At 42.7% G+C, this 21,124-nt stretch overlaps 1 protein-coding gene across 2 annotated transcripts; it reads left to right on the forward strand.

The window, feature by feature from the left end:
• The first annotated feature begins 1,940 nt into the window (after positions 1-1,940).
• Positions 1,941-16,048, forward strand: dmap1 (DNA methyltransferase 1 associated protein 1). 2 transcript variants are annotated; one of them, XM_014149508.2, is made up of 11 exons: positions 1,941-2,099; positions 2,545-2,651; positions 2,843-2,934; positions 3,235-3,433; positions 3,693-3,851; positions 4,073-4,240; positions 5,700-5,885; positions 6,002-6,073; positions 11,141-11,213; positions 14,081-14,388; positions 15,294-16,048. In XM_014149508.2, the coding sequence occupies exons 2-11, from the start codon at positions 2,556-2,558 to the stop codon at positions 15,351-15,353; spliced, it is 1,413 nt and encodes a 470-aa protein (XP_014004983.1). In that variant the 5' UTR covers positions 1,941-2,099; positions 2,545-2,555; the 3' UTR covers positions 15,354-16,048. The 2 variants fall into 2 exon arrangements, with proteins under 2 accessions (XP_014004983.1, XP_014004984.1); XM_014149509.2 differs by having other exon boundaries at positions 3,238-3,433.
• Positions 16,049-21,124: the final 5,076 nt, after the last annotated feature.

The following is a 21,124-nucleotide window of genomic DNA, read 5'->3' on the forward strand; positions in this document are numbered from 1 at the left end:
TCTCAAAGGAGGAGAACTTCATTAACTTCAACCTAGACGTTAGACTCAACTGCCGCCCTCATTTCACCAACTTCCTAATGTAAGGTGAGACCAACCTGCTCTACTTTACAAACGTTAGCCTAGTTAGCCTGCTATTACATCCACCCTTTCTTCGTCAAAGCTGTGTCGTGGCAGAGAATCCATGTATCTTGTGTCTCCTTCTTCCCCAGGTATCTTTGTACACAAGGCAAATCAACATCACTGCGTCCTCTGCCCAGTGCATCCACAAGATGGTGTTCGACTGGAGTCTGACACAGCTCCAGGAGGCGGCAGGGAGGCTGTTCACCTGACTGCTCCCAGAGGATTCCTCCTTCCAGACCCAGACCTCTCTGTACGAGCACTCCGTCTGTACAGGCAACCCAGTTCTGCAGGAAACCTGTCTGCGCTACCTTGCCTGGAACTGTAAGTCACTGAGCCATTCCCCAGCCTGGACTGGTCTTGGCCTGGGCACAGTAAAGGCCCTTCTGGCCCGTTCAGACGTGGTAGTGCCAGAGGAGGCCTTCTTGCTAAAAGGTTTGGAGGACTGGGTGTTGGATCAGGGTAACTCATCCACCCACGAAGACCAGGTGGCCCTTTTGGACTGCATCCCTTTCCCCATGATCGCTGCTGAAAATGTTTTCAACCTCAAAGATAAGTCTAAACTGTACATGGACCAACTAGAGCTGTATAATGCCGGCATGTTGCAGGGCGTTCAGTTCAATGTGCTGCCCTTCCGGATGCTGCTTGGGAACCTCCTCCATAAAAAAGTGGAATACACACCCAGGATCTACACTGGCAAGCCATGACTCAGTGCCTCCTTCAACACCCCTGTGCACAACAGTGCTTATTTTGCCCTGTTTAAAAGCTAAACTGGTATACCAGGGTGTATATCCACAACCATGAATGCTCAAACAACTATTTCCACTGTGCAATGCTGCAAATGGTCTCGCAAACTGCCCAGAATAACAGGGAGCTGCCCAAAGAATACCAGGATGGCATCCGTTACCTCAACAAGGTTGTCCTGATGTGTGAAGGGGAGTATATATTCCATGTCCAGGATTTCACTGTTGGCTGAGTCAAAATCCCAGTCAACAGAAGTGCGGTCCAGGCCTACCCGTGCCACTCAGAACTGTTCTCCTACCGCGTGTGGTTCAGTATGAGTACACCACTGAGATCAAGCAGAATGAACAGGAAGTAGAGGATGAGGAAGATGAGAAAATAGAGTGGACAGGTTACAAAAAATGTGTTATTTTTCATTTTTGATGTTGAATTCATCTGTATTCAAGTATAAGAAAGCAATTCACTCAAAATTGTAATTTTATGTAATCTTTGTTGTTAACCCATCCAATCATTTTCTGAATGTTTCTTCCAGGCGACACAGTATCATTCCAATTTCAATGTACTTTGGAAAATGTGGGGCATGTTCAGAACAATAATAAACTTGTTTTTAATAATGATTTTAATGAAGCCGTTAACATGTTGCTTCTCTACATGTATTCATGTCTTATATATGACAACATATGGCACAAGTTGTGTCACATCATTTATCAATGATTTATCTGCACATCTATCACTCCAGTGTTTATTTGCTAAATTGTAATTATTTCGCCACTACGGCCTATTTATTACCTTACCTCCCTAATCTTACTTAATTTGCACACACTGTATATATACTTTTCTATTGTGTTATTGACTGTACGTTTGTTTATTCCATGTGTAACTCTGTGTTGTTGTTTGTGTTGCACTGCTTTGCCTTATCTTGGCCATGTCGCAGTTGTAAATGAGAACTGGTTCTCAACTGGCTTACCTGGTTAAATAAAGGTGAAATAAATAGAAACATAAAAAACAAATGGGGATAAATCATTTAGTTCCAAGTTCAACTCCTCCACATCAGTAGGTGGCGACAAACCTATTACAGAAGCGGCTTTACTGGCGAAGAAGAATTACTTCCTGTTTCCGCTGAACGCAAGCTTGTTGATTATGTCTTGTTGTTAGCCGGTTAGCTAGCTAGCCAATTTTTATACTTTCACAGAATATTTGCTTTAAATAGACACAAACAGACGCGTGGATTCACCAAAAAGGTAAATGGTAAAACGTTACGTTGAAAATTAAGTATTCCATAACTAGCTATGTCCCTGCTGGGCTTTAGCGCGGCAACGTTTGCTAAAGCCGGCTAGCTTAACATATTTGCTTGAAAGCTAACGTTAACTAGTCAACGTGAGCGACGCATCAACTAGCTAAATTATCGACACAAAATACAGGTATCCTCTTTGAATACACCTAATACATATGTTAACTAAATAATTAATGCATAAATTATAGACCGCTAACGTTGGCTTTCTGCAAAGACCGAGTAGTAGCCTCTGCAAAGAGATTAGCTAGCTACATTACTTGCTAACTCTGCTTGCCATGTTTAGCCATGAACATACGGTATGTAGCTTGATAGTTAGGTGAGCTATCAGGCGATGACATAAACATTTGACACACAATGACAGAATACAAATACAGAGTAACTATTCTTTACAGCACACGTCATCATGGCAGCTGGTGCCGATGTGAGAGATATTCTGGAGTTGGCGGGAGGGGACAATGATGGTCCGATCAGTAAGAAGGATTTCATCAACTCCGAGAAGGTAAGAATGATGCCCTCTGGTCATGACCTGTCTGTTGATGGTGTGTGAGAGTGGCTTGTGTGGAACAACTTACTGTGTCCCAACTGTCCATTGTTGAGTTTCATTAGCAGAAGCCTATCAACTGACAGTCTATCGTTTACATCTAAATTGCACAACTGATCTGCACTCAACCGTAATCCCCCACATTACAGAAAAAGGCCAAGAAAACAACTGAAACGTTGACCTTCAAGAGACCAGAGGGGATGCACAGAGAGGTGTACGCCCTGCTCTACTCAGACAAGAAGTAGGAACCCTGTTTGACCCAACTCCCTCTGTCTGGCTGCCCTGCCTCTTGGGCTGAACATACTCCATTCTTTTACTTTTGAGTTGTTAGATACTTCTGCACTGTTGGAGCTAGGAACACAAGCATTTTGCTACATCTGCCATAACATCTACTAAATATGTGAATGTGACCAATAAAATTTGATTTACGTGAACACTGATCTCTCATAAAATGGTATTTACTTGTGATTTAATTTCTGTATTGCTGCGTTTAATAGGGCGTGTCACTGAATTAGTATTCTGACCACCACTTGTCTCTCAGCAGAGATGCTCCCCCCCTGCTGCCCAGTGACACTACTCAGGGCTACCGGACAGTGAAGGCCAAGTTGGGCTGTAAGCGTGTGCGACCCTGGAAATGGATGCCCTTCACCAACCCAGCCCGCCGAGACGGAGCCGTCTTCCACCACTGGAGACGCATGGCAGAGGAAGGCAAGGACTACCCCTTCGCCCGCTTCAACAAGGTAAGGAGAGAGGTTTCTCTCCGCTCTCTCTCATTGTTTTTATCTCTTTATTGTTCACTTCATCACTGTCGGTCTCACACATCTCTCACCCTCCATCTCCCTCTCTCTCTCTCCATCTCTCTCTCCATCTCTCTCACTCTATACCCCTTCCCTCCCTCTCTCTCCCTCCCCGTGACCACCCATCTCGCTCTCTTTCAATTCAAAGGGGCTTTATTACCAAAGCAATTGCAAAAATCTCTCTCCGTCGCCTCCTCCCTAGGCAGTGCAGGTGCCAGTGTACTCGGAGCAGGAGTACCAGATGTATCTCCATGATGACGGCTGGACCAAGGCGGAGACGGACCACCTGTTTGACCTGTGCAAGCGCTTTGACCTGCGTTTCATCGTCGTCCACGACCGCTACGACCATCAGCAATACAGAGTGAGGAGGCTATATCTATGACTGACATTACACACACACACATTTTAAATACATCATTTGAATCCACAAATCACAATACAGAAAAGAAGGATTCAAGTATTTCGAAACATTTAGAATATTGGACTTTTTGGGTGGCAAATATTTGAATGTGATGCATCATGAAATATGTCTTCCCATGATTATTGTACCTGCCGGAAACATTTCTGTATTTGTACTTTCAGAAACGGTCAACGGAGGACCTGAAGGAACGTTACTACAACATTTGCGGTAAGCTGACCAAGGTCCGCGCTGCAACAGGGACAGAGCCCAAGATGTACGTATTTGACGCTGGTCACGAGAGGCGCAGGAAAGAGCAGCTGGAGAGATTATTCAACCGCACGCCTGATCAGGTTAGCAGCACCTCCCCAAAGACAATTCCACTGTTAGTGTTGAAGGTTAAAGGGTTAGTCCAAGATAATAGTTGTCTACTTACCCATAGTCAAAAGAAATCATGGTTACCATTTTTATGTCTCTGTGTGCAGTTTGAAGGAAGTTGAAAGTAGATTTGCGAACCATTGCTAACTAGCATACGCCAATTACTAGAAGTCTAAGGGTACAGCTATTGCGCAAATACTACTGAGCAATTTCATGGTTTCCATGAGTTCATCTCACTCTGGGTTAAAGTAGAAAAAGGGCTTATTTGCCAAAATCGTACACTATCCCTTTGAGGTGCAATTACTTTCAGCCTTTGATTCCTATAATGTATCTGGTGTCTAACTCCTGGACGGAGTTTGGCAGGGTCGTGGGTTAGATTCTCACTAGGATCGCATAAACTAAGACAATGCACTCATTAGGTAGCCTAGTAGTTAGAGCGTTGGGCCAGTAACCGAAAGGTTGCTAGATCGAATCCCCGAGCTGACAAGGTAAAAATCTGTCATTCTGTCCCTGAACAAGGCAGTTAACCCACTGTTCTTAGGCCGTCATTGTAAATAAGAATTTGTCCTTAACTGACTTGCCTAGTTAAATACAAAATTGAACGTTGATTTGGACAGAAGGGTGGCTATATGGCATAGGCCTAAATTATTTTAGTGTTATTTATTTATATATATATATTTTTTGTTTTTTTTATTACGGGGGGGGGGTTTTATCAGTGCCAATCAAATGAGATAGCTGTCACAGACTACCACAACAACTAAACATGAGCAAGAAGGGGTTGAAACAGCAGTTAGCTAACCCAGGTCTTTGATGATGGAGATGGCCTCTGACCAGCCCACTAGAGTTTTTGTAGCTACAGAATAAGAATAAGTTCTCCAATAAGTTTTTGTAGAAGTATTTGGCTCAAACCACTTAAAAAAAACAATTGCCTTTTTGGCAGCAGTTAGGGCACACATTAACAATTTCATCGAATCCAATTCAATGTCTGAAGTATTTCCAACTAGAAACAGACCATGTGACCAAGATAGATTTGCATCTATCAAGCTGTGAAGGTCTTTAATGTATGTCCAGAGGTCACAGACCATTATAAGCTGGTTGTTTCAACACCTGAGTGCTGATTGGCTGATGTCATACAACATTTGTTTGAACTGTTCTCATTATGTTGGTAACCAGTTTATAATAGCAGTAAGGCACCTCGGGGGTTTGTGATATATGGCCACTATACCAAGGCTAAGGGTTGTGTCCAGGCACTCCTCGTTGTGTCCAGGCACTCCTCGTTGTGTCCAGGCACTCCTCGTTGTGTCCAGGCACTCCTCGTTGTGTCCAGGCACTCCTCAGGCCTTGTCGAGCATTATTGCTTAATTATATTATTGGTAACTCATTCTTCTGTTTTAATCCCCTGCTCATGTTGCACTTCCCCGTTTTGCCCTGAAGGTGGCAGAAGAGGAGTATCTGATGCAGGAGCTACGGAAGATGGAGAGCAGGAAGAAGGATCGTGAGAAGAAGGCCCAGGACCTGCAGAAGCTCATCACAGCAGCAGACACCAACACAGAGATGAGACGTGCCGAGCGCAAGGCTACCAAGAAGAAGCTCCCGCTGAAACGAGAGATGGAGAAACCGGTATACAAACACTCTCCCATTCGCCCAATCCCTTAATGAGGAACCTGATGCCACCCTGCTTGTTTGTCTTGTCTCTGTGCTCACCTCTCTACTGTTTCCCTGTCTGTCCACAACAGACTGTTCCTGAGACGGCAGGAATCAAATTCCCTGACTTCAAATCAGCTGGAGTCACGCTGCGCAGCCAGAGGGTAAGCATGGCCATGCACTAAAATTATTAGTCACACATGATCTGTATAGGAATTGTATATTGGTTTGCTTAGATGGTTCCCCCTCCAAATATCACCATATGACCTCAGCTTCCCTCTCAAAGACCAATATAAAGCATTCCCATTGAAACTCCATAAGGAACTCGCATTGAAACACCATAAAGAACTCTCATTAACCCTTTCACACGTACCATCACACGGGGTGTGATCGTTCTACAGTGGTCCCTGAAGCGTACGATCACACCCCGTGTGATTAGAACACTCATTTAGAACGCTCATTTAGAACGGCCAGTGACGGCCAATGACGCAACAATCAGCATTTGAGCTGGCCACACTTTTTTCAGAAACTATTTACACAAACAGTCGTTACAAAGTTATGTCCAGAATGTGAGCAGTTTATTTTTGAATGCAATGTTCAGATATTCACAGAAGTATCTATAGCATATCACAATCATCCTAACTGGAAAAATGTAGGCTACATTTGTCCTAGCGCTAACTGAGGAAAGATTGACGCAACACAAGCGGTCATATTTTCTAACTCTCGGCTGACGTAAACTACAATATGAATTAGCTAATAGCAATTACTATGTATAATTAATCACATCACGAGTGAGCTCACCATTGATCGAAAAATGTTTTGGTAAAACACTTTCTAGAAATTGAAAGTAATCCGTCGATTAGTTTCAGCGCGCAGCCATGCATTTTTTCCTCACAGAAACTGAAGATAATAAGAGAAGACAAGATGAGTTTGGTCTGTTTACAGTATGCATGTTGAAGGGGTGTGTCATCTACTGTCGTTCACAACCCACCATTCATTTGCAGAAGTCCTCAAAAAATGAGTGAACTCTTACTCACCTCATTTTGTTATAACATCTTTGGTCAAACGGATGATTACGTGAAACCCAGAATGCATTGTATGTCAACAAATATGGCTCCATACACATAGCTGGAATTAGCTTAGCTCATCATAATCAGTACAACCTTCAAAACATTATTTTACACACATACTATGCGCCCATTACAATTTATGCAAAAATCGGAATGCATGATTTATCACGGGTAATTGAAAAACGTCAATAAAATACTAAATATATCAATAATACCACACAAAACATTTTCTGATAGTGATTTATTGATACAAATGGCGCGTGCAGGCAGTCAATCACGGTAACCTCTCACTCCTACTCTGAGCCATTCAGTGTTGTTGTTTATCCTCTTACATCTAGACGTTCCGCTAGCGGAACACCTGCTCCAATATCCAATGATAGGCGTGGCGCGAATTACAAATTCCTCAAAAATACAAAAACTTCAATTTTTCAAACATATGACTATTTCACAGCATTTTAAAGACAAGACTCTCCTTTATCTAACCACACTGTCCGATTTCAAAAAGGCTTTACAGCGAAAGCAAAACATTAGATTATGTCAGCAGAGTACCAAGCCAGAAATAATCAGACACCCATTTTTCAAGCTAGCATATAATGTCACAAAAACCCAGAAGACAGCTAAATGCAGCACTAACCTTTGATGATCTTCATCAGATGACACACCTAGGACATTATGTTATACAATACATGCATGTTTTGTTCAATGAAGTTCATATTTATATAAAAAAACAGCTTTTTACATTAGCATGTGACGTTCAGAACTAGCATACCCCCCGCAAACTTCCGGGGAATTTGCTAACAATTTACTAAATTACTCACGATAAACGTTCACAAAAAGCATAACAATTATTTTAAGAATTATAGATACAGAACTCCTCTATGCACTCGATATGTCCGATTTTAAAATAGCTTTTTGGTGAAAGCACATTTTGCAATATTCTAAGTACATAGCCCAGCCATCACGGGCTAGCTATTTAGACACCCGGCAAGTTTAGCACTCACCAATATCAGATTTACTATTATAAAAGTTTGATTACCTTTTGTTGTCTTCGTCAGAATGCACTCCCAGGGCTGCTACTTCAATAACAAATGTTGGTTTGGTCCAAAATAATCCATCGTTATATCCGAATAGCGGCGTTTTGTTCGTGCGTCCCAAGACACTATCCGAATGGTAAATAAGGGTCGTGCGCATGGCGCAATTCGTGACAAAAAAAATCTAAATATTCCATTACCGTACTTCGAAGCATGTCAACCGCTGTTTAAAATCCATTTTTATGCCATTTTTCTCGTAAAAAAGCGATAATATTCCGACCGGGAATGTCCATTTAGCTAAACAGAGGAAAGAAAACAAAGCTTTCGGTCGACGCGGGCACGAGCCTGAGTATCACAGTACTGTAACCAGCCACTACCCAAACGCGCTACTTTTTTTCAGCCAGAGCCTGCAAAGCCACGATTCAGCGTTTTGCCGCCTTCTGAGAGCCTATGGCAGCCGTAGGAAGTGTCACGGGACAGCTAAGATCCTCACTCTTCAATAAACGGAGACAAGAAGAACGACACCTTGTCAGACAGGCCACTTCCTGCATGAAATCTTCTCAGGTTTTTGCCTGCCATATGAGTTCTGTTATACTCACAGACACCATTCAAACAGTTTTAGAAACTTTAGGGTGTTTTCTATCCAAAGCCAATAATTATATGCATATTCTAGTTACTGGGCAGGAGTAGTAACCAGATTAAATCGGGTACGTTTTTTTATCCAGCTGTGAAAATACTGCCCCCTAGCCATAACAGGTTAAGTAACAATCACATCCTGGAATGGAGAGAACGTTCAAACATCACGTGCATAAAAAAACTCACGCTGAGGCGACTGTTAGATATTTGGAACTCACACGTGAAAGGGTTAAAACACTATAAAGAACTCCCATTTGGAACACCATAAAGAACTCCCATTTGGAACACCATAAAGAACTCCCATTTGGAACACCATAAAGAACTCCCATTTGGAACACCATAAAGAACTCCCATTTGGAACACCATAAAGAACTCCCATTTGAAACACCATAAAGAACTCCCATTTGAAACACCATAAAGAACTCCCATTTGAAACACCATAAAGAACTCCCATTTGAAACACCATAAAGAACTCCCATTTGAAACACCATAAAGAAATCTCATTGGAACACCATAAAGAAATCTCATTGGAACACCATAAAGCACTCGCATTGAAACTCCATAAACACCATAAAGAACTCTCATTAAAACACCATAAAGAACTCTCATTAAAACACCATAAAGAACTCTCATTAAAACACCATAAAGAACTCTCATTAAAACACCATAAAGAACTCTCATTAAAACACCATAAAGAACTCTCATTAAAACACCATAAAGAACTCTCATTAAAACACCATAAAGAACTCTCATTAAAACACCATAAAGAACTCTCATTAAAACACCATAAAGAACTCTCATTAAAACACCATAAAGAACTCGCATTGAAACTCCATAAACACCATAAAGAACTCTCATTAAAACACCATAAAGAACTCTCATTAAAACACCATAAAGAACTCTCATTAAAACACCATAAAGAACTCTCATTAAAACACCATAAAGAACTCTCATTAAAACACCATAAAGAACTCCCATTTGAAACACCATAAAGAACTCCCATTTGAAACACCATAAAGAACTCTCATTAAAACACCATAAAGAACTCCCATTGGAACTCCATAAAGAACTCCCATTGGAACTCCATAAAGAACTCCCATTGGAACTCCATAAAGAACTCCCATTGGAACTCCATAAAGAACTCCCATTGGAACTCCATAAAGAACTCTCATTGGAACTCCATAAAGAACTCTCATTGGAACTCCATAAAGAACTCTCATTGGAACTCGCATTGGAACTCCATAAAGAACTCGCATTGGAACTCCATAAAGAACTCTCATTGGAACTCCATAAAGAACTCGCATTGGAACTCCATAAAGAACTCGCATTGGAACTCCATAAAGAACTCGCATTGGAACTCCATAAAGAACTCGCATTGGAACTCCATAAAGAACTCGCATTGGAACTCCATAAAGAACTCGCATTGGAACTCCATAAAGAACTCGCATTGGAACTCCATAAAGAACTCGCATTGGAACTCCATAAAGAACTCGCATTGGAACTCCATAAAGAACTCCCATCGGAACTCCATAAAGAACTCCCATCGGAACTCCATAAAGAACTCCCATCGGAACTCCATAAAGAACTCCCATCGGAACTCCATAAAGAACTCCCATCGGAACTCCATAAAGAACTCCCATCGGAACTCCATAAAGAACTCCCATCGGAACTCCATAAAGAACTCCCATTTGAAACTCCATAAAGAACTCCCATTTGAAACTCCATAAAGAACTCCCATTTGAAACTCCATAAAGAACTCCCATTTGAAACACCATAAAGAACTCCCATTGGAACACCATTTGAGGTGTTTTTGGAAACTCCACTAACGCTCCATTTTAAAAGGATCATTTATTTAGTTCCAGTGTTAGCTAGCGCGAGTCGGCTGTACCTGCACCAAAACTTCATCCTATAGTTTGTTCTCCATCTTCTTTTTAAATAGTGACCCTACATGTTTTCAGCACTTTTATTTCCATGACTGACAAACACATTTTCTCATGCTCTCTCTTGTCTCTCTGCAGCAGACGTATAGAGAGCAATATGTTTGGAACATCGAATCGCAATCAAATCACATTATCGAGTCGCAATACATATAAAATCGCAATACATATCGTATCAGCACCTAAGTACCGTGATAATATCGTATTGTGAGGTCCGTGGCAATTCCCAGCCCTAGTGAATAGGGGGCCATTTGGGACCTAGCCCTTGCTCTCATTAGCAAAACCATGATTTATGCCATTAGCGGCAAGCTAATATCTTCAGGATGTAGCAGAGGGGGCTTATTCATCTCCATGACTAATGGGGAGCTGCTGCTCTCTATGTAAAATGCATTGTGGGTAAAGGAGTGGAGTGCTCCACAGATAATGTCAAATAAACTGGGGCAGATTGAAGCATTTTGATCAGCCCCGCTGAAGTGCATTTCAAACGAATTAACCGCCAGAGGTGAGGATGTTTATCCCCATACACCCCAAAGTATTATTTTCTGTGTGTGTTACAGATGAAGCTGCCAAGCTCGGTAGGCCAGAAGAAGATCAAGGCCATTGACCAGATCCTGACAGAGAGGGAAGTGGGTGAGTTCAGTTAGGCATAATACCTACCATAATCTCCTCAGCATAAATGTTAAACAGCAAACCAAGGCACTGTCTGACTCACACAAACAACCAGACCTGGGTTCAAATATGTGTATTATTTGTTATTGAAATACTTATTTTCTGTGTATTAGAGTATTTTAAAAAATATCTATTTTTTTAAATGTAACCTTTTATTTAACTAGGCAAGTCAGTTTTAAGAAAAAAATATTATTTACAATGACGACCTACTGGGGAACAGTGGGTTAACTGCCTTGTTCAGTGGCAGAACGGCAGATTTTTACCTTGTCAGCTCGGGGATTCGATCCAGCAACCTTTCGGTTACTGGCTCAAAGCTCTAACCACAAGGCTTCCTGCCCCCCCCCCCAAATAATGTGTTCCGAATCAAATACTTATTTCCAAATACATTATTTCAAATACCAAAACGGTCTGGGTTAAAGGCATGGGAGTGCATTTGAGTCGGTGTATTATGAAATACTTGTGTATTTCCAAAAACTGTTTTTTTCAAAGAAAATATATCCAAGTACTTACTTCCAAATGACTTTGAATGTAATTGAAATACCTAAAAACACTGAACAAAATATAAACGCAACAATTTCAAAGATTTTACTGAGCTACAGTTCAGATAAGGAAATCAGTCAATTGAAATGAATTCATTAGGCCCTAATCTATGTAATTCACATGACTGGATATATATATATATATATATATATATATATATATATATATATATATATATATATATATATATATATATATATATATATATATATATATATATATATATATATTGCATGCATGCATCTGTTGGTCACAGATACTGGTGTGATTACAGATACAGATACTGATTACAATACCAGTATCTGGTGTGACAACCATTTGCTTCATGCAGCGCGACACATCTCCTTCGCATAGAGTTGATCAGGCTGTTGATTGTGGCATGTTGTCCCACTCCTCTTCAATGGCTATGCGAAGTTGCTGCATATTGGCAGAAACTGGAACACGCTGTCGTACACGTCGATCCAGAGCATGACTGGATCCCCAATGGTGGAACAAGCTCCCTCACGACGCCAGGACAGCGGAGTCAATCACCACTTTCCGGAGACACCTGAAACCCCACCTCTTTAAGGAATACCTAGGATAGGATAAAGTAATCCTTCTAACCCCCCCCCTTAAAAGATTTAGATGCACTATTGTAAAGTGGTTGTTCCACTGGATATCATAAGGTGAATCCACCAATTTGTAAGTTGCTCTGGATAAGAGCGTCTGCTAAATGACTTAAATGTAAATGTAATGGTGAGTATGCAGGCCATGGAAGAATTGGGACAATTTCATCTTCCAGGAATTGTGTACAGATCCTTGCGACATGGGACTGTGCATTATCATGCTGAAACATGAGGTGATGTCGGCGAATGAATGGCACGACAATCCAATTGTGCTCGTTGTTTGTTGTCCGTAGCTTATACCTGCCCATACCATAACCCCACCGCCACCATGGGACACTGACAGCAGCAAACCGCTCGCCCGTTACAATTGAAATCGGGATTCATCCGTGCCAGTGGCCATCAAAGGTGAGCATTTTGCCCACTGAAGTCGGTTACGATGATGAACTGCAGTCAGGTCAAGACCCTGGTGAGGACGATGAGCACGCAGATGAGCTTCCCTGAAATGGTTTCTGACAGTTTGCAGAAATTCTGTCCGATCCCGCAGGTGAAGTATCTGGAGGTGGAGGTCCTGGGCTGGCGTGGTCTACGATTTGAGGCCAGTTGGACGTACTGCCAAATTCTAAAATGACGTTGGAGGCGGCTTATGGTAGAGAAATGCAACATTTAAATTCTCTGGCACAGCTCTGGTGGACATTCCTAAAGTCAGCATGCCAATTGCGCACTCCCTCAACTAGTGGCCTTTTATAGTTTCCAGCGCAAGGTGAACCTGTGTAATGATCATGCTGTTTAATCAGCTTCTTGATATGCCACACCTGTCAGGTGGATGGATTATCTTGCCAAAGAAAAGTGCTCACTAACAGGGATATAAACAAATTTGTGCACAAAATTTGAGAGACACTTTTTGTGCATATGGAACATTTATACAATCTTTTATTTATTTTATGAAACGTGGGACCAACACATTACATGTTGCATTTATATTTTTGTTCAGGGTAACATTTAAACCCAGGTCTGGTAATAACATTTACCATTCCAGTATAAATATCTCCCTCTCTATCTTTAAGCACCAGCTGTCAGAGCAGCTCACAGATCACTGCACATGTACATAGCCCATCTCTAAACAGCCCATCCAACTACCGCATCCCCATACTGTATTTATTTATTTTGCTCCTTTGCACCCCAGTATCTCTACTTGCACATTCATCTTCTGCACATCTATCACTCCAGTGTTTAATTGCTAAATTGTAATTATTTTTGCCACTATGGCCTATTTATTGCCTTACCTCATCTTACCTCATTTGCTCACACTGTATATAGACTTTTCTATTGTGTTATTGACTGCATGTTTGTTTATTTCATGTGTAACTCTCTGGTTTGGTGTTTGTGTTGCACTGCTTTGCTTTATCTTGGCCAGGTCGCAGTTGTAAATGAGAACTTGTTCTCAACTGGCCTACCTGGTTAAATAAAGGTGAAATATAAAATAGAGCGAACACAGACTGAGGCACTCTGACTAGATAGTTGGACTTAAATATCCTTTGAGTTGATTTGTCCATGTAGATCAAGTAAAACAAGGCAAACCGTTTGCTTACTGCCAATGCATTGTGGGCCTCGTACAGTGGTTAGTGGGATATTTCCTATCTGTGTGTGTGTTTCATCTTTCCCTACGCTGCTCTCTCTGTGTAGACCTGAACCCCATGCCCACAGAGGAGATAGTCCAGATGTTCAACGAGTTGCGCAGTGACCTGGTGCTGGTCTATGAGCTGAAGCAGGCCCACGGTAACTGTGAGTACGAACAACAGATGCTACGCCACCGCTACGAGGCCCTGCTGAAGGCTGGAGGAGGAGGGGTCCCCGTCGGGCCCCCAGGAGGAGGAGGACTAGAGGCCCCTGGGGGCCCCGAGGTGCCCGCCTGGCCCGGCCCAGACGACATCAAGGGCGAGGCCAAGGAGCAGATCATCGATGTGGTGGGAGCTCCGCTCACCCCCAACTCAGTAAGTCTCTCAGCCCACCCCACTCACAAAAACCATTAGGCACCAAAGTAAGCATTTGACGGTAAGGTCTACACCTGTTGTATTCGACACATGTGACAAATAAAATTTGATATGATTTGAAACGGAATTAAACAGACCGGGAGGGACTACCTCAACCAGGGATGCAAAACGCGTGATTCGTGTAGATCCGATGAGAAAAGTTTGGGAGGGGAGAGGAGGCGGGGTTTGGATCACTACTGGCTGGATTCTACTTTATTTTACTCAGTAAATGTTATTTTTGCACACATGTAGCCTTGTGCTCTTGATCGATATCAATAGTGGCCACTATAATACAACAAAAATAGAATGCCTGTTTGGTTCATTCTATTGTTACTTTAAGATATTTTTTCCCCAAGTGCAATATTTAGATGTGTGTGTGGTCACAAGCGTTCTATTATAAAGGCTATCTTTCTCAAGACTCGAGTGTCATTTGCAGTAAAGTCTAAGTCTAAGCAACAAATAACATTGGATGGCTTTCTTTTTTTAGCTGTGAGTTAGGTTCATATTAACCACTTTTTATTTTACACACACAGACTGATCATATAGATCATATTCTTTTGTTTAATTAGTTCCATCCTGCATTTCTCCATAGCAGGGATGTTTTGCATGTTTGTGTCATCCCTGCTAAACTTGTCCAATAAGAAATGCATATTTTTGTTGTTTTGATAGTGTATCCTAATGAATACACGACCCTGCTGTATTAACAGGAGTTAGCTGAATACAACTTGTCAAGAGAATACATGTAGAAAATGTTCCAATGGGCACAGTTCTTAGTATTCTCATAGTTTAATGTGTAATTATGCAGGTTTATACATGTTCTGGACCAATGGCTGACAGCGTTTGGTGCATTTTTTGTGTCTTTCCAGCGTAAACGCAGAGAATCCGCATCCAGCTCCTCGTCCATCAAGAAGGTGAAGAAGCCGTAACGTCAAGCCCTGGTGTTTTATGGGACTGTGGAGGAGAGGAGAGTGGATGAGGTCACAGCCACCCTGGCCTCGGTTGAGCGGCCCACAGAACAGAATGCTGGAGATGGGGGGTGGGAGAGTCATCCATCACATCCACCCCTCTGACAAATAACAAACAACCAGGCCTCGTCCCCCCCCCTCCATCACACACACCTCTAAATACGACTGATACACAGGAATAATACCCCCCACCAACACCACCACATTCCCTTTACAGCCAATGGACCCCCCCCCCACCAGCCTATCATGGCAGAGACAACGGCTGACATCCCATTTCATTACTCCTCTCCCTCCTTCGCCCAGGCCGAGATGAGGCCAGATAAACTGTAAATAGCCAGAGTGAGCTAATTGAGCCATGCGGAGAGAAACGCCTATTTGAGATTGGGGCAGGGGGGTGGGACCTCTGGCCACTGTCTTTTTGTTTCTCATCTTGCCGTTTTGTTTCCTGGGCTGTGTAGTTTTGTGTCTTACCTCTTAGTTGGCGGCTCGCCCTGTCATTGCGGTGAAAGTGACACTTCCTTACTCAGATGAGTCAAAAGATTTAGCTTGTGGGAGAGTTTGAACAGGCTAAGATGGACTGTTGTGCTCACTGTCTGAAAAGAGAGGAAAGCAATCTGCTCCATTACCCATTCAATAAACATCTTTGTTTTTTCAAATGGTCTTGTGTGCTAATATCTCACGGCTAGCATAGTACCTGTATGTAACTCATGTTAGAATCAGTCTGACTCCTCCAAAATCACCAGGCAAACTCTACCCTGAAAGGTAGGACTGTAGTGGGCAGTAATATTTAACACGTGGGGGTATATACGACAAAGTAATTAGCCTATTCAAATGTTTGACTCCATAAAGATTACAATAAGCAAGCGTTAGGCAATGAGTTGACACTGACACGTAAGAATTGGTCTGACAATTGTCTAGATGAAAGGCAGATATTTTAACACTGAATGTATTCACATACAAGGCAGGAAGCTTCAGTTACATAGCATTAACAAGCATTACAAGGCATTATTCCAAGAATATAGATCCTAAGGTTAACTTACAGGACAAGGCATGAACAAGGAGATGCTGACTAGACCTGAGGCCTAAAAGTCTAGGAAATTCAAATGAGTCATACAACCTTCCTCCATGGGCAGGATACAGGGTAAGAGAGAGAACAAAAGGCATTTAATTGTTAATATAACATCTGAAGGTGTAACCTTTCAACCCAAAACCAACCACCTTTGACCAATCAAATGATAGCAAGTTTACAGAATAACCTGACCACCAAAGCTCAATCTCCACAGGGTGTCAGCGCGTAACCTGACCACCAAGGCCCAATCTCCAAAGGGTGTCAGCGCATCTAAGAGCTTGTGTGGGGGATGAGGCCAAAGTAAATTAGACATAATTCCTAAGAAGACAACAAAACAGAGTAATTGAGCTCACCCTGTCCAGATACAAGCTACCACAGAGATCATACATCCATGTAGATAACATCCGAGTTATCCTCAGTGAACAGTAACCACAGAGATCATAAACTCAGAAAAAAATGGAACGTCTCTTTTTCAGGACCCTGTGTTTCAAAGATAATTCATAAAAATCCAAATAACTTCACAGATCTTCATTGTAAAGGGTTTAAACACTGTTTCCCATGCTTGTTCGAGGAACCATAAACAATTAATGAACATGCACCTGTGGGACGGTCGTTAAGACACTAACAGCTTACAGACGGTAGGCAATTAGGTCACAGTTATGAAAACTTAGGACACTCAAGGGGCCTTTCTACTGACTGAAAAACACCAAAAGAAAGATGCCCAAGGTCCATGATCTGCGTGAACGTGCCTTAGGCATACTGCAAGGAGGCATGAGGACTGCTGATGTGGCCAGGGCAATAAATTGCAATGTCTGTACTGTGAGACGCCTAAGACAGCGCTACAGGCAGACAGGATGGACAGCTGATTGTCCTCGCAGTGGCAGACCACGTGTAACAACACCTGCACAGGATCGGTACATCCGAACATCACACCTCCGGGACTGGTACAGGATGGCAACAACAACTGCCCGAGTTACACCAGGAATGCACAATCCCTCCATCAGTGCTCAGACTGTCCGCAATAGGCTGAGAGAGGCTGGACTGAGGGCTTGTAGGCCTGTTGTAAGGCAGGTCCTCACCAGACATCACCGGCAACAACGTCGCCTCTGGGCACAAACCCACCGTCGCTGGACCAGACAGGACTGGCAAAAAGTTATTTTAACTGACAAGTCGCGGTTTTGTCTCACCAGGGGTGATGGTCGGATTTGCGTTTATCATCGAAGGAATGAGCGTTACACCGAGGCCTGTATTCTGGAGCGGGATCGATTTGGAGGTGGAGGGTCCATCATGGTCTGGGGTGGTGTGTCACAGCATCATCGGACTGAGCTTGTTTTCATTGCAGGCAATCTCAACGCTGTGGTAGCCTTCCTGCAGGCTCATCCTGACATGACCCTCCAACATGACAATGTCACCAGCCATACTGCTCGTTCTGTGCGTGATTTCCTGCAAGACAGGAATGTCAGTGTTCTGCCATGGCCAGCGAAGAGCCCGGATCTCAATCCCATTGAGCACGTCTGGGACCTGTTGGATTGGAGGGTGAGGGCTAGGGCAATTCCCCCCGAAAATGTCCAGGAACTTGCAGGTGCCTTGGTGGAAGAGTGGGGTAACATCTCACAGCAAGAACTGGAAAATCTGGAGCAGTCTAGGAGGAGGAGATGCGCTACAGTACTTAATGCAGCTGGTGGCCACACCAGATACTGACTGCTACTTTTGATTTTGACCCCCCCCCTTTGTTCAGGGACACATTATTCAATTTATGTTAGTCACATGTCTGTGGAACTTGTTCAGCTTGTCTCAGCTGTTGAATCTTATGTTCATACAAATATTTACACATGTTAAGTTTTCTGAAAATAAACTCAGTTGACAGTGAGAAGACATTTCTTTGTTTCCTGAGTTTACATCCATGTAGATAGAATCAGAGTTCTCCTCAGTGAACAGTAACCACAGAGATCATACATCCATGTAGATAGCATCAGAGTTCTCCTCAGTGAACAAGTTTCACACAGATACCAAACATGGATACTATAGCATTATTCTGTCACAATAATCAGTCCTTTGAACACTGTAACAGATATACATTTTGTCCCATCAGAGGGGGAAGGGCTGACTAGTCCTTGGGCATTGTCCTTTGTTACTGGACCATTTTCCATGCAGCTCCATGTGACAGAGAACACATAAATTAGGGCCGAGCCTACAGGGCTAACCCCTCAAATCACCAGGCAAACTGTCCTCAAAAATAGGGATGCGTGATGTGTGATGGAGAGGAGTCTTCGATTTCCTCAAGAACAGCTTGAATTCTCTGGGACATGGGAACGTTGCTCAATTGGTATCACGGGACCTAACGTGTGCCAGGAAAACATTCCCCACACCATTACACCACCACCACTAGCCTGTACCGTTGACACCAGGCAGGATGAGGCAATGGACTCATGCTGCTTACGCCAAATCCTGACTTTGCCATCAGCATGACGTAACAGGAACCAGGATTCATCGGACCAAGCCATGTTTTTCCACTCCTCAATTGTCCAGTGCTGGTGATCGTGTGCCCACTGGAGACAGTTCTTCTTGTTTTTAGATGATAGGAGTCGAACAAGGTGTGGTCGTGTCAAGGACCGATGAGTTGTGCTTTCCGAGATGCTGTTCTGCACCACCACTGTTGTACTGCGTCATTATTTGCCTGTTTGTGGCCCGCCTGTTAGCTTGCCCGATTCTTGCCATTCTCCTTCGACCTCTCATCAACGAGCTGTTTTCGCCCACAGGACTGCCGCTGACTGGATGTTTTTTTGTTCGTCGCTCCATTCTTAATAAACCCTAGACACTGTCGTGCGTGAAAAGCACAGGAGGCCGGCCGTTTCTGAGATATTGGAACCGGCGAGCCTGGTACCAATGATCATATCACGCTCAACGTCGATTAGGTCACTTGTTTTGCCCATTCTAATGTTCAATCGAACAGTAACTGAATGTCTCGATGCCTGTCTGACTGTTTATATAGCAAGTCACGGCCTTGTGACTCACTGTCTGTAGGAACAAACCATTTTCGTGAATGGGGTGGTGTACATAATAAACTGGCCACTGAGTGTATATTAATTAATGTTCATCACACATTTGTTAAAGCGATAGTTCACTAAAATGATAAATACACTATATCCTATGGAGAACTAGCAACATTGCTAAAGCTTAGTTCTGGATGAGTAAACCGATATATTTTTCTGGTCTCTGACACCCAAAGTCAGTAAACTACTAGCTAACTATCAATAAAATGTGTTAAGTTTGTAATTTTAGTGAAACACCCCTTCCATGGAGGTTTTCGTATTGATATAGAAAAAGTAAAAAACAGCAATGCCTATCCACTGGGCCTTAAGCAGGCTCTAAAGGGCCATCCACACCAAGGACAATAACTATAACGATAATTCAAATGATGAGGGGCGTTCACACTACAACGATAACTACAAAAAGAGTGGAGAACAATAACGAGAGCTATTGTTTGGATCACTTTCAGAGCGATTCCATGCTTGCTCGCTAGCCTAACTTCCTACTACATCTAACTACATATTGAACTTCCATTCTCTCAGGCCAGGGGCACAATGTATGATCTTATGGTTGGATCAGAATCGCCGTTATAATCATTTGCCAGTAAGGAGAATTAAGTAAAACCACGAGCCCATTCCGTATTCCCTATCTCCGCTAATTTAGGAAAGGGGAAATGTTTGCTAGCTAGCTAGCCACCGGAGGACAACAACACAACAAGATGCAACAATTCCCGTTTTTTCTGTCAATGTCGTTGTGCACTCAATGTGATATCATTTATGAGAAGCCAAATCCCAACTGGCTTCCCTTGACACTTTTTCTTGGTGCGCCAGGACCATTCACAGTTGAGCTCATTCAGTTTAGCTCAACGCTGAATGGCTATTATTTTATAGTTTTCTTATCAAGGAAGGTCAAATGCTCACTGGCTTCCCTTGAGTTCTATGCTACGGGCGGCAACAATGTCATACTATTTTTGACCAGACAGCATCAGATAGATTGGCTACACATATACAGACACTCAGATGCTTTCTCCAGTGAGATACATTCAGCCTCTTGTGAATTGAAGGAAAATTATGAAACACAGAGAGACGAAAGATTAATTATTGTATGTGTTTTTGTATTGTTTTATTGATACATTTTTGGGGGAAACCTAACTTCCCTTGGCGTCCATGAATACTGTACATTAAAAACGTAGGGCTTCATTTACGGTATATACAAATTGCCATCATACAAACTGTGAAAATTAATATTTGTGTCATTCTCAAAACTTTTGGCCACGACTGTACAAGAGAGGCAAGGAAATGGTTAGGTATGTGAAGGGTCATCAACTTATAGCACCAATCTACCTCACCAAGCAAAGTGAGAAGAATAAGAGCACCACATTGAAGCTTCACCCGTTTAGGTGGTGTTGTCATTATGTTTGACAGTCTCCTGGAGGGGAAGGAGTCTCCAAGAAATGGCCATGTCACAGTCTGCCGATATGGCCAGCCCCATCAAGATCATCCTCTTGGATGATGTATTTAGGGAGAGAGTGGTAAGCAGCCTGAAACTCCTGAAACCTATAGCAGTAGCCATTACACGGATTGAGGGAGACAATGCCATCCTGTCTGATGTTCAGACTCTGCTTGCAGATGCA

Source organism: Salmo salar, chromosome ssa16 (assembly GCF_905237065.1).
Source record: "Salmo salar chromosome ssa16, Ssal_v3.1, whole genome shotgun sequence".
Taxonomy (NCBI): Eukaryota; Metazoa; Chordata; class Actinopteri; order Salmoniformes; family Salmonidae; genus Salmo; species Salmo salar.